This window comes from Aureococcus anophagefferens, assembly GCF_000186865.1.
Source record: "Aureococcus anophagefferens unplaced genomic scaffold AURANscaffold_25, whole genome shotgun sequence".
Taxonomy (NCBI): Eukaryota; class Pelagophyceae; order Pelagomonadales; family Pelagomonadaceae; genus Aureococcus; species Aureococcus anophagefferens.
Genome location: NW_008705585.1, coordinates 236,402 through 248,358, shown reverse-complemented (window position 1 = coordinate 248,358; position 11,957 = coordinate 236,402). Strand labels below are relative to the sequence as shown.

General features: G+C 73.3%; 3 protein-coding genes across 3 annotated transcripts in view; all 3 read left to right on the top strand.

Annotated features, from left to right (window-relative positions):
* The window catches only part of AURANDRAFT_66694 (hypothetical protein), a gene marked incomplete at both ends in the record, with an annotated part of 1,173 nt that extends 371 nt beyond the window's left edge, over positions 1 to 802 (top strand). Inside the window, one exon of the mRNA XM_009042002.1 lies at positions 119 to 802. Within this exon, the coding sequence (XP_009040250.1) occupies positions 119 to 802 (684 nt within the window). The remainder of the gene's footprint in view (positions 1 to 118) is intronic.
* A 7,818-nt stretch (positions 803 to 8,620) lies between these two features.
* Positions 8,621 to 9,442, top strand: AURANDRAFT_31435 (hypothetical protein; the record flags this gene model as incomplete). The annotated part of the gene is made up of 1 exon (XM_009042003.1): positions 8,621 to 9,442. One exon carries the CDS (start codon positions 8,621 to 8,623, stop codon positions 9,440 to 9,442), a length of 822 nt encoding a protein of 273 aa, XP_009040251.1.
* A 1,967-nt stretch (positions 9,443 to 11,409) lies between these two features.
* Positions 11,410 to 11,940, top strand: AURANDRAFT_60286 (hypothetical protein; the record flags this gene model as incomplete). Its single annotated transcript, XM_009042004.1, has 2 exons — positions 11,410 to 11,445; positions 11,575 to 11,940. Coding segments are annotated over 2 exons (394 nt in total), but the record flags the coding sequence as incomplete, so codon positions are not given.
* Positions 11,941 to 11,957: the final 17 nt, after the last annotated feature.

Genomic DNA, 11,957 nt, shown 5'->3' with positions numbered 1-11,957 from the left:
CGCCGCGCCGGAAGACGCGCCGCCGCTGCTCCTGCTGGCGGCGCCGCCGCGGCGGACCGGCTTCGACATCGAGGGCTGGCTCGCGCGCATGGACGCGGCGCTGCCCTGGAGCACGAAGGTCGGCGGCATCGCGACGGAGAGCGATCTGTACCTCGGCGGCGACGCGCTCGACGGCGGCGTCGTGGGGCTCGCGCTGCACGGCGCGACGCTCGACGCCGTCGTCGGCCAGGGCGCGACGCCCGTCGGGCCGGCGTTCAAAGTGACGGCGTGCGAGGGGAACGTCGTGCGGGCCCTCGACGGATCGGACGTCGGCGCGGCGCTCGACCCGGTCCTCGCGGACTGGAACCCGATGATGGGCGACCTGAAGATCGGCGTCCGCGTGCCGACGCGGGCCGCCGCGGACGGCGGGCCCGCGCGCGCGGACGCGCCGGACGCCTACGTGGTCCGGCAGCTGCTCGGCATGAACCGGGAGGCGTCGGCGCTAGCGATCGGCGCGGCGCCGGACCTCCTCGCGGCTGAGGACGTCGCGATCCAGCTGCACGCGTTCGGGCCGCAGGCGGCGAAGCGCGAGCTCGAGGACGCGGCGGCGCGGCTCACGGGCGGCGCGGGCGGGCTCATTGTGCCCTGCGTCGGCCGCGGGCCCGCGCTCTACGGCGAGGCCGACGTCGAGAGCCGGGCGCTGGCCGCGGCGCTCGGGCGCGAGCTCGAGCTCGCGGGCTTCTTCGCGAACGGCGAGATCGGGCCCGTGGGCGCGCGGACCTTCGTGCACACGTTCTCGACGGTCGTCGGGCTGCTGCGCTAGGGGCCCCTGACACATTGGAACATCGATAACAAAAGCCGCGCCGTTACGCCGCCTCAGACCGCGCGGTGGCGCTCGGGCGGTCGCCAGAGGCCGACGTCCGGCTTGCGGATCGTCGAGTCCCAGGGCGCGACGTCGGCGGGGACGTGCTCGCCGTCGGAGATGGCGCTGATCATGGCGAGGCTCCGGTTCTCCCAGGGCTTGACCTTGACGCGGTACTTGGTCTGGTTCGTGAGGCTGCTCGGGTTCGTGACGTCGACGCTGTCCACGGGGTGGATGCCGTACTGCGCCGCCGGCGGGCCGGCCTCGCCGGGGTCCGTCGGCCGGTAGCGCGCCTGCGTGCTGTGGAGCATGGGCGGCAGCGCGCCGTAGGAGTAGAGCTCCGGGTCCGCGTACCTAAGGTTCGGGTTTCTTTCGTCTCCTCGGACGAGCCGCGCTCTCTTTTGCTTCGTCTCGGTGAGGATTTTGAGGTCTTCCTTCTCCTCGGACGAGCCGCGCTCTCTTTTGCTTCGTCTCGGTGAGGATTTTGAGGTCTTCCTTCTCCTCGGACGAGCCGCGCTCTCTTTTGCTTCGTCTCGCATCGCTCCCGGAGCCGAGCCACGTCCGAGCTCTCGGACGACGGGCGTCGAAGCACCCGCGCGCCGCGCCGGGAGCGCGCGGCGAGTTGCCAATCTGATTCGCGATGGGTTTGTGGGCGCTCTTGAAGGCCTGCCGGTCCTCGGCGAGCGCCTTGAGCGACCCCCGGGGCGGCTTGACGTGGTAGAAAAAGTGGTGCTGCGCCGGGCGCGGCTTCACCTGCGGGCGCGCCGGGGTCGGCGCCTCGTCGGGGAGGAGGCGGGCTGCGTACAAAGTCCTTGGGCACGACCGGCTTGCGCATCGCCGACTGCAGCGCGTTCGTCCGGATGCGGTCCGGCGTCTTGTGCAGGTTCGTGAAGCTCAGGCCCGTCAGGTCGTTGGGCTTCTCCCCGGGCTCCATGCTCTCCGGATATCGATCAGCGCGCGCGGCTGCTTCACCCAAACTTCACACAATCCTGCGGCCGGAGATGTTTCCCCCCCGGCCGCCTCGTGCTGCGCGATCCTACTCGATCGTCGCGTCGTGCGCCGTCGCTCGATCGTCGCGTCGTGCGCCGCCGCTCGAGCGTCCACCGCTGCGTCGTCGCGCGCCGCTGCGAACGCGTCGACCGCTGCGTCGCCGCTGCTAAAGCGTCAACCGCTGCTCAAGCGTCAACTACTCCACCGCGCCGCACTGCTTCCACGATGCGCGTCGCCCGCTACCCGCTCCTCCTCGCCGCCGCGGCGGCCCTGTCGAACAACGCGAAGCTGTCTAGACTGCGCTGCCAGTGGACGGAGCTCCGCAACGCGGCGCCGAGCGGGCGGTCGGGCGCGGCGTGCGCCTCTGGCCCTTCGGGCGCGTGGCTATTCGGCGGGCTCGACGACCAGCGCGCGGTGCTCGACGAACTGTGGCACTTCGACCCGGCGCCCAAGGGCGGCATGGGCCTGCGGTGGCGCGCCGTCGACGCGGCCGGCGGCGAGCGGCCGGGCCCGCGCTTGTGCGCGGCGGCGGCCGTCGTCGGCGGCGACTTCGTCGTCTTCGGCGGCTGGGACATGGCGGCGAAGAAGACGCTCGACGACTGCTGGGCCCACGACGGCGCGGCCTGGCGCCGCGTCGGGTCGCTGCCGGCGCCCTTCAAGAACCACGTCGCCGTCGGCCTCGGCGACAGGGCCGTCGTCGTCGCCGACGGCGCGACGTATTTGTACGCCGACGGCGTCGTCGAGTCGTTCCCGCAGCCCACGGGCCGGGCCCCGAGCGCGCGGACCATGGCCGCGGCCGCGCGCGTCGGCGACGACGTGCTCGTCTTCGGCGGCGTGTCCGACGGCGTCGAGCTCGGCGACGCCTACGTCCTGGACGTCGCGCGCATGGACTGGCGCGAGGTCCGCACGACGGGCGCGTCGCCGGGCCCGCGCGCGGGCGCGTCGGCGGCGACGGCCGCGGTCGCGCCGACGTTTGCCTTTCGTCTACGGCGGCGCGCGCAAGGTCGGCAAGGTGCTCGAGCCGCTCCGGGACCTCTGGGCGCTCGACGTCGACGCGGGCGAGTGGCGTCTGCTCGTCGACGGTACGGCGGAGGAGGACGCGGCGCCTCAAGCGCGCAACGCGGCGTGCTTCGCGCCGCTCGACGAGTCGACGCTGCTCCTGACGAACGGCTGGCAGCCCCTCGTGCGGACGTTCGGGGACGCGTTCCGGCTGGAGGTGGACCGGGGGGACTAAAGGAGGAGAGGGATATTTTTCTGAGTCGCTTGCAAAGAGATATTTTAATTTTTTAATTCTTCGCGGCCGCTTCGCCGGAGGCCTCGCCGGGATAGTTGTGCAACTGAGCCAGCATCTTCTGGCGTTGCGATTTTTGGCCGGCTGAGGAACTCTCAGCTGCGATTTTTGGCCGGCGATCGTGGGTTCGGAAATTATTATTTGCTGAATATCTTGCGGCCGAGCCGGTGTGGCCTAATGGATAAGGCGTCGCCCTCCTAAGGCGAAGATTGTGGGTTCGAGTCCCATCAGCGGCTCTTTTTTTTTGTCCTAGCAGACGTACGCTTAGCCCCTCTGGGCCCTTTTAGGGGTTTCTGGGGCCAGCGCTGGGCGGCGAGGCACGGGAACGGGCCCCTGCACGACGGTCCGGCCCCGGCCCGGCGGGACGGGGGCCGGGGACGGCGGGCACGGGGGTTCCGGCACGGTAAATGCGCTCCGGGCACGCGGCCCGGCACGGGCCCGGCACGCGGCACGGCACTCGGCACGGGCCCCCGGGCACGGGCCGGGCACGGGCCACGCGGCCCGGCACGGGCCCGGCACTCGGAGGCTACTCGGCACGGGCCCCGGGCACGGGCCGGGCACGGGCCGGGGAGGCCCGGCACGGGCCCGGCACGGGGCCCCGGGCACGGCCCGGGCACGGGCCGGGGACGTGGCCGGGGACCGCGGCACGCACCGTCGCGCAGGGCCCCCTACGGGACGCCGCCGCTGGGGCTTTGCGGCTTCGGAGACCGGTGCCACAGTCGTCCGCGTCGACCACCAGCGGCGTCGTCGCGCGTTCGCCGCCACGCAGCGTCGCGACGTCGTGCTGAATCGCATCGCTGTCGTCCTCAAAGCACGAGTCGGCCGTCCTCAGCGCTGCGTTCGAAACGAAGTGCACACACTCCAACGCAAAGCGGCAGCGTCGCGCCGCTGAACCGTACCATGTCCGCCTGGGGCAGCGTGCCGAAGGCAAAGCCGCAGTCCATCAGCGACATCATCACGCAGCAGGCCGAGGACGCCGGCGACGACGACCTGCAGGCGGCTCTGAGAGCGTCGCTCGCGGACGGACCGCCGGACGACGACGCGTTACGAGAGGCGCTCGAAGCGTCGAAGCTCGACGCGCCGCCGCCGACGACCGACGACGACGCGTCGCTCGCGCTCGCGCTCGCGCTCGCCGACGAGGAGGAGAAGGCTAGCTTCGCGCGCTGGGGCGCGAGCGAGCGACGGAAGCGCGCCGCGGCGGCGCGCCACGAGAAGGTGCGCCTCGGCTACGACGACGACGAGGCCTGCCGCCCGCCGCCGGCCGCCGCCGAGGAGGTCCGGGACGACGTCCTGGGCGACGCGCTCGCCGCGGAGGGCGTCGAGCTCGCGGACGGCGCGGATCGCGTCGCGTCGTCGCGGGGCCTCATCGGGCGGCGCGCCGACGGCAGGGCAGGAAAAGGGTGATTCAACGTCGCTTCAACGCGAGTGTTCCGCGCGCGCGCGCGTTTCGAAGACAGCACCCACGCTTCGAGAGCAATCCGAGAGATGATCGCTCGTCCAAAAATCAGCCGAAACGAGCGGAAAACGACCGAGATCGGAGCCTTTGAATTTGGGAATTTCGCACCCTTTTGCTGCCCAGGCCGACGGCTCGCTCGTGAGCAAGCACGACGGGCGCCTCGACGAGCTGCTCAAGGCGCGGACGCTCGAGGCGGAGATCGACGGCGCGGGGGACCTGCGGTCGTCGCGCGTCCCCGCGCGGTGCTACCACGACCTCGTCGCGTTCCAGCGCAAGGCCGACGCGGGCGGGCGCCGGGGCGGCGACGCCGCGCCCCGGAGGACGCCGCCCAAGGGCCGCCCCGACGGCGTCGCCGCCGCCGCGGACGCGGTCCTCGGCGCGCTCCGGGGCCGCGGCGCGTGCGCCGTCGCGTCGCTGTCCCAGGCGCGCCTCGTCAAGGAGGGCGACGAGCGGAGCTTCTGGGTCTGCGCGGGCGCCGGCGAGACGTCGGGCGCGGGCGACGGCGCGGGCGACGGCGCCGAAGGCGACGGCGCCGACGACGACGACGACGGCGCCGACGACGACGATGACGACGACGACGGCGCCGACGACGACGACGACGGCGCCTCCGCCGCGCCGCCCGGCGCCGACGACGCCTCCTCCGCGGCGCCGCCCTCGGAAGCGAGCGCGGACGCGCCGCTGGCCTCGTTCGCCAGGGGCGTGGGCTTCGACGTCGCCGCGCGGCGGGCGATGCCGCACCGCTTCCTCGCCGTCACGGCGTTCCACGGGCGGTCGCGGCCGGGCGACGACCGGCGCTGGGCGGGCCAGTCGCGGCGGACGCACCTCAACGGCGCCGAGGCCGCGGAGCGCGAGCTCCGGAACCTGCTCCGGGCCCACCGGCGCGCGCGGGGCGTCGCGCCGGCGCCCGTGCTCGCGCGGGGCCCCGTGCTCGTCACGGCGTTCGTCGGCGCCGCGCCGGAGCGGCCGGCGCCGCGCCTCGCGGACGTGAGGCACCTGCCGGCGGCGCGCTGGGAGGCGGCCTACGCGAGCGCGGCGCGCGCGCTCCGCCGGCTCTTCGGCGACGCGCGCCTCGCGCACGGCGCGCTCGGCGGCGGCTACGCGGCCCTGCTCGCGCCGGGCGACGCCGTCGTCTTCGTCGACCTCCAGGGCGCGGTCGCGGACCCCGAGGACGCCGCGGGCGACGCGGCGGCGCTCGCGGCGTTCTTCGCGAGCCGCGGCGTCGCGCGCGCGGACGCCGCCGCGCTCGCGGCCTACGCCGAGGGCCGCGCCGCGTCGCTGTTTTGAGCCGCGTTTTAACTTCTCTCGATTTTTTGGGGGCGCCTGGCTTCTTGTTTTCCCATGCTCACATACTCAGTAAGCCCCGCCAGATGGGACTCCGCGTGTCGCCTGGGCTCCACACAACACACGCATCGGAATCCGAGTCGCAAAAGAGCCCCGGCGGGTTCTGTTTTGAAACAGGCGATTGATACGTGCGCCGACGTTGAGCCAGATGTACCTGCCGGGCACGACTTTGTGGCAGCCCCTCGTTCACGCCCGCCCACTCTTCCACCGACAAGTCGTCTTAGCATGCCGCGGCGCAAGCGGAAGACGGAGGACGGCGGGATGAGCGAGGAGGAGTGGCACCAGCACGCGCGTGGGTCGGCCGGCGTCGGGGACGGCCGCCGCGGCTCCTGCACCCCCACCCCAGGCACGCCCCCCGCGCAGGCATGGTGCGGACCTACGTCGGGCGGCGCGTGGAGAAGCTCTTCTCGAGCGACGACGGCGGCGGCATGACGCTCTTCGGCGGCGAGGTCATCGGGCGCGGCCTCCCGCGTCGGCGGGGGTCCCCCCCCCCCCCTCGCGCCCGAGCCCGAATTCTGCGTAGGTACGACATGGAGGTCGGGTGGTTCAAGGTGCTCTACGACGACGACGACTCGGAGGAGATGGACCTGGCGAGCCTCGCGGAGATTCTCGTGCGCGCCGCGGGGGAGCCGGCGGCGGTCCCGGCGGCGGCGGGCGACGGCGGCCGCGGCGAGGGCAGCGAGACCGAGGAGTCGGAGGCGCCCGCGCCCGCGCCCGCGCAGCGGGGCCGGGGCCGCGGGCGGCGCGGCGGCGGGCGCGGCGGCGGCCGGGGCCGGGGCCGGGGCCGCGGCGGCCGGGGGCCGAGCGTCGCCAAGGCCGCCGCGAAGCCGGCGGCGAAGAAGCGCGCGGCCGCGGCGGACGGCGCGCCCGCGGCGAAGAAGGTCAAGGCCGGCGCGGCGCCGAACCACGGCGAGCCGAAGATGGGCCAGACGGCGCGGTGCCGGGCCACGGGCGTCGTCGGCGTCGTCGTCGCCGTCAAGAGCGGCGGCTGGCGCGAGCTCCGCCGGCCGTCCGGCGACGTCGTCGTCCGCCGGAAGAACGGGTTGGACGTCGTGCCCGGGGGCACGGCCGACGCCGGGGCGCCGCCCGCGTCGGACGGCGACGAGGCCCGCGCGCGCGCGGACGACCCGCCGGCGGACGCGTCGGTCGCGACGGCCGCGTCGCCGTCGGCCGAGGGCGACGAGACGGCCGAGGAGGACGCGGCGCCCGCCCCCGCGCGCAAGCCCCGGGCCGCGCCGGCGACCTCGGGCAACGGCCAGGCCGACGTCGGGTGCATGGCCGCGTGCTCGCGCACGGGCGCGGTGGGGACGATCGTCGTCGCCAAGCACGGCGGCTGGCGCGTCGTCCGCGAGCGCGACGGCGCGGAGATCATGTGCCGCAAGGGCAACCTCACGTTCCTCGACCCCGGGAGCCCCGCCGCGCGCGCGGCCGTCGCCGCCGCCGCCGCGCGGAAGCGGAAGCTCAGATCCGAGGCCGCGGCCGCGGCCGCCGCCGCCGCCGGCGAGCACGCCCCGGACGACGACGGCGACGCGGCAACGATCACCCAGGAGACGCCGGGCCTCGAGGACGCGCACCGCCTCCGCGACGCGTTCCGCGATGACGGCGGCGACGACGACGGCCCGATCGCCGAGGACGCGTCGAAGCTCCGGGGCGCCTTCGACGACGCCTTCGTCTTCGACGACGAGTCGGAGCTGCCGAGCGCGCCGGCGGCGGCGGCGGGCGACGGCGACGAGCGGAGCGCGTCCGCGCGCGCGTTCGACCCGCCGCGGTTTTCCAACGACTCGCCGCGGCCGCCGTCCTGCCTCGACGGCGACAGCCTCCTCGACGCCGGCGACGCCCACTCCCTCGCGTCCGGAAGACTCCGCGACGACTCCTACGGCCTCGCGCCGTCGACCGTCGGCGAGCACGACGCGCTCGACGGCGTCACGCTCCTCCCCGCCGTCGGCGCGGCGCCCGCGCCCCGGGCGGGCGCCTTCAAGTTCGTCCCCATCGCCGACGACGCCTTCCCGACCCTCGACGCCGTCCTCGTCTAGCGCGCGGTGCGCGCCATTTTTTAGAGATCGAGAACTGCAACTCCTTTCATCATTGCCTTTGGGCTGCGGCACTCGGGCAATTTGGGAGGCCTCGAGGCTGCCCGGGCTTTTTTCGGCTGCCCGCGGCGCCGGCGCCGGTCCGCCGACGCACCCCCGGCCTCGTCGCTCGCGGGCGTGCCCGCCGCACCATCCTGGTCGCGCGCCGGGCGCGTGACCACGGCCGGGACGGCGCGCCGCCCGTCGGGCGCCGCGCTGCTCTGGGGCGTCTAGCGGCGCCATGGCTCGGGAGGGGAGCGAGGCGGAGATGAAGGACGTGACCCTCGAGGAGGGCGAGGCGTCGTCGGAGGGCGGGTCGCCGGCGAGCAAGAAGGGGAAGCGCAGCCCGAAAAAAGAGAAGAAGCGGCAGTCGTCGTTCAAGATGCTGTCCGTGGGGCTCAAGCAGGCGTCGAGCTCCATGTCGTCCCTCATGGGCAAGCGCAGCCCGAAGAACAAGAAGGACGGCGGCGACGAGAGCCCGCGGTCGCCCGGCGGTACGTCTTTTTCCCGAACGGTCCGCGCGCGCGAACCCGCGCGCCCGCCCCTTAGGCGCGCCGAAGTCGCCGAAGCCGCCGCGGAGTCCCAAGAGCCCCGTGCGCGAGGTGGACCTGAAGAAGATCCGGGAGTACGTCATGCTCTGCAAGAGCGACCAGCCCGTGCCCCGCAAGGAGGCCGCCGCGCGCGAGCTCTGGACGCTCGCGCTCAACAACGACTACAAGGTCGCGATCGTCTCCGCGGGCGCGATCCCGGCCCTCGTGCTTCTCTGCCGCCAGCCGCCCTCGGGCAAGTGCGCCGAGTACGGCGCGCGCGCGCTCTGGAATCTGGCGATCAACGCGGAGAACAAGGTCGCGATCGCCGAGGCGGGCGCGGTCCGGCCGCTCGTGACGCTGATGACGAACGGCTCCGTGCACTGCCGGGAGGCGGCGGCGGGCGCCATCCGGAACCTGGCGGTGAACGAGAAGAACCAGGAGGAGATCGTCGCCGAGGGCGGCGTGCGGCCGCTCGTGGAGCTGTGCTCCGCGGGCGACGTCGCGGGCGCCGAGGTCGCGGCGCGCGCGCTCTGGAACCTGGCCTACAACTCGAAGAAGAACCAGTCCAAGCTCGTCGAGGCGGGGGCCATCGGCGTCCTCGTGACCATGTCCAAGGACGGCGGCTCCGACGCGTGCCGCGAGGCCGCGGCCGGCGCGCTGCGGAACCTGAGCTACGAGAACGACGACGCGCGCCTCGACATGGTCAAGAACGGCGCCATCCCCGTCCTCGCCGAGATCTGCGTCGAGGGCACGGAGATGTCGAGGATCCACGCGGCCGCGCTCCTCAAGAACCTCAACTCCCAGCCCGACTGCCTCCGAGCCGTCGCCGCGGAGTTCCAGCTCCCGGACGACTCCTCCAAGGCCGCCGTCGACGCCGCCGTCGAGAGCCTCCTCTCGCGCCACGCGACCGACTCCACCGCGTGAGCCGCCGCGAGCCCCGCCGGCCCCGTCTTTGGGCGCGTTCGACGCCCAGGGGCCGGCGCCCCCCGACCCTCCCGTATCCGCGCCGAGCGGACCCTCACCATTAAGCCCCCTCCGAATTCCAAGAGCGGCGGTCGGCGCCCGAAGTCCGCCGAGGCGGCGGCGGCCTACGCCGCGCGCCGACGCCCGGCGCCGGCCGCGCGCGCGCGACCCGCCGCCATTCGATGCGTCCGCCGCCGCGCGCCGCCGCCGGCGGCCGGCTATTGCTTCTTCGCCGCCGACTCGACCTTGCCGACGCGGGCCGCGAGGGCCTTGTTGGCGGCGAGGATCGCCGCGGTGGAGCTCTTCAGCTCCTCGAGGATGAAGTAGTAGGACCCGGCGGAGCCGACGCCGACGCCGACGCCAAAGGCCATGAGCCTCCCGAGCAGCGTCGACACCATCGGCGCTACGTGCGGCTGCGCGCGCGTCGCGATGCAATGCCTGGTCGCGCGCGAGAGCTCGAGCTGCCAAGGTGGTGTTGCCCTGCAACGAAAGCCCGAGTTCAAAGCGGCGCATCGGCAGCCCCCCAGCCGCGCCGCGTGCGCAGAGCAGCTCCCCTGCTGGCCGCGGCTGCGTAGTCCCTCGAAAGACACGCCACGCCATGAGTGAGGCGCAGGTGCGCGAGAAGCTCTGGGCTCGGCAGAAGGTCTGGAAGGCGCAGCAGGAAGCGGCGGCCGCCCCAACCGCCGGCGCCTCCTCGGCGGCCATGACGCCTACCAAGCAGAACACGCCGACGCGGTCTTCCGAGCGGAGCTCCGGCACGCGCAAGAGCGATACGCCGAGCCCGAGCCCGAAGCGGTCGCCGGGCTACACGAACAAGCCGTCCGGCGGATTACCGAAGAAGCTGGGCCTCGGCCGCATCGACGATAAGGGCGCGGGGCTCGGCAAAAAAGGGAAGACGGCGTTCGCGACGGCGTATCGATCCGGCGAGATCACGCAGTGGCTGCGCGTGGACCAGAACGGGTCCGTGCCGAAGCTCGCGTTCGCGACGTCTCCGGGCGACGTGCCGCTGGATCGGTGCCTGCCGCTCTGCTTCACGGGCCTCAGCGAGGTCTGCCACCCGTTCTGTCTCCTCGCGCGGCAAGGCGCGAGGCAGCTCCTCGAGGCGCATCCAAACGCCGAGGACGTGGTGCCGACGCTCCTGCCGTCGCTCGTGCCCTCCTTGCGCGCGGCGCTCGCCGACAAGGAGCCCGACGTCGTCGAGGCGGCCATGGACGTCGTGTCACCGCTCGCGGCCGTCGTCGGGGCTTCTTTGGCGCCATTTCTGGATCGTCTACTGCCACCCATTGCGCGCAAAGCTGCTGGTGGGCCCCTGGCCCGCAAGGCTCTGGACGCGCTCCGCGCCATCGAGGACCACGTCCCCGACTCGGGGGCGAAAATCAAGTCCAAGGTGCCTGCGTACCGATAGGGTGCGCGTGTAAGTCGATCGCGTCGGTTTGCCAAGGGGCCCGAGAGTTAACCCGAGAGCCCGGAGTGAGCCTCGAGCACGGCCGCGGGAGTTGTCGCGGCCCCGGGCTCCGCTTCAACATGTCGGTTGATTTTTATATCTCGGAGACAGAGAGGTCGCCCGACGACCCAGCAAGCTAGGCGGCAAGCGCCTCGTTCACTTGCCCGCGCCGTCTTCGCGAAGACCGCGCGCTCGTTCAAAATCTTAGCGGCGTCGCCACTCGCGCGCCGTCGACGCCCCAGCAAAGCGCCATGACCGACTCCGGGAGCTACGGGCGGGAGATCCTCCGACGGCAATTCCAGGTGCGCGCCAAACTTCGCCGGGTTCCGCGCGACGCGGCGTTCGCAGGCCATGCAGAAGAACCCGCCGGAAGGGATCTCCGTGGGCCTGGGCGACGACGAGGACATGCGCGGCCCCGGCGTGGCGCCGACGGCGCGCGCGCGCGGAACCGGACGCGCGGCGACCCGGCGCGCAGGTACAAGTGGGAGATCTTCCTCATCGGCCCTGACAACACGCTCTAGCGCGCCGCCCGCGCCGCGCACCCGCCCCCGAGACCCGCGCGCCCCGCGATCCTCCCCCCGCGCCGCGCGCGCCCGCGCGCCGCGCGGCCGCGCCGCCCCTTTTCGAGACGGTCGCGCGCGCCCCGCAGCGAGGGCGGCATGTTCAAGGCGGTCATGGAGTTCCCGAAGGACTTCCCGGACATGCCGCCGTCCATGACGTTCACGACGAAGATGTGGCACCCGAACATCTACCCGGACGGCCGCGTCTGCATCAGCATCCTCCACCCTCCGGGCGACGACCCGCAGAACGAGCAGGAGACGGCGGACCTGCGCTGGCGACCAGTGCTCGGCGTCGAGTCCATCCTCGTCAGCGTCATCTCCATGCTCAGCGACCCCAACGACTCGAGCCCCGCGAACATCGACGCCGCCGTCCAGTGGCGCGACGCCAACGCGGACTTCAAAAAGGAGGTCAAGCGCCTCGTCCGCCGGAGTCAGGAGGAGATGTAGGCGGGGGGCGCGGCGCCGGGGCGGC